This window comes from Palaemon carinicauda, chromosome 26, assembly GCF_036898095.1.
Source record: "Palaemon carinicauda isolate YSFRI2023 chromosome 26, ASM3689809v2, whole genome shotgun sequence".
Taxonomy (NCBI): domain Eukaryota; kingdom Metazoa; phylum Arthropoda; class Malacostraca; order Decapoda; family Palaemonidae; genus Palaemon; species Palaemon carinicauda.
Window position 1 is genome coordinate 38,448,397 of NC_090750.1, and position 1,124 is coordinate 38,449,520.

At 42.4% G+C, this 1,124-nt stretch overlaps 1 protein-coding gene across 2 annotated transcripts in view; it reads right to left on the reverse strand.

Annotated features, from left to right (window-relative positions):
• LOC137619495 (endosome/lysosome-associated apoptosis and autophagy regulator family member 2-like) overlaps positions 1-886 on the reverse strand; it is a 46,118-nt gene extending 45,232 nt beyond the window's left edge. Inside the window, exon 1 of one of the 2 annotated variants that reach the window (XM_068349572.1) lies at positions 54-886. In XM_068349572.1, coding sequence (XP_068205673.1) covers positions 54-125 — 72 coding nt within the window. In that variant the 5' untranslated portion in view covers positions 126-886. The remainder of the gene's footprint in view (positions 1-53) is intronic. The other variant, XM_068349574.1, reaches the window with a different exon arrangement.
• Positions 887-1,124: the final 238 nt, after the last annotated feature.

A 1,124-nucleotide genomic window follows, 5' to 3' on the forward strand; every position in this document is an offset into this window, starting at 1 on the left:
AAAAGGCAAATGCAATACAACACAGTGTTGTCCTATATAAAGGGGCTACTTACCGGCTTGCAAGTCCTAGAAGCGTGACAGCCATAGTTTATTGCCAAAAACACTATGGTATACAGTGTCCACATTTTACAGTATGATAATGGAAATGTGGAAATGGTGTCGTTTCTTCTGGTATCTCTGCACCATATGTTTCACGGACCACTAGCACTGAGTGTTGACGCCCGACGTTTCTAAGTATTGGCTTCTATTCTTCTACTAAACACAATGCATGACATTTTTATCATCAAATGCACATTTTCTAACAAGAATCATTGACAGGAATTACAGACCTAAACACGCTTCATTAGGGACTACGGAACCGTGAGCTTCCGTGGGGTTTGCTGGTAAGCAATTGGGAGTTGCAACACCAATCTACCAAATTATTTCGATCTCTAACCAATGTATTTCACTAAGAAAACGCACTAGACTTCACTCCTGCTGTAGCGAACTGTACGTAATGATGGAATACAGCAGTAGAAGCTATTGACAGATGCTGACTTAGGTTCTGCAACATGTACCGCAAGCAAGGATTTTCATTCGAATACATTATAAATGCGTGGTGACATTTCTTCTTTTGCTCCTAACAAATGTGATGATGGGCTATGCTTCTAAGTGTCATTGGTAGAGAAATGAAAGAACAAATTAGGACACAGAAATGATCTAATTCACTCTACTCTGAACAATGCAGTAAAAATGATACTGGCACCAGCATTTCACGCCGGCGGTGTTTTCGAGCAGATATGTTTGTAGCACCACTGCCCTCTGTTCTCCAGCCTTGCGATTGGCAATGGCAACTCATCTCCGGCGCAGACGCACTGCCGCTCCCTACCGCCCCGGAATCGATTGTGTCTGTCAGCTGATACTTGCGTCCGAATATGCGTTGATTGGTTGTGTTTTGAGAAATAAATATTTATCGGCTTAAGCTTAAGTGCTGCAGCATTGTACTTGATTGTACTGGAGTAATCGTTAAAACTTTCTCTCTCTCTCTCTCTCTCTCTCTCTCTCTCTCTCTCTCTCTCTCTCTCTCTCTCTCTCTCTCTCTCTCTCTCTCTCTCTCTCTCTAACTGAAAGCATTCACATTGTTG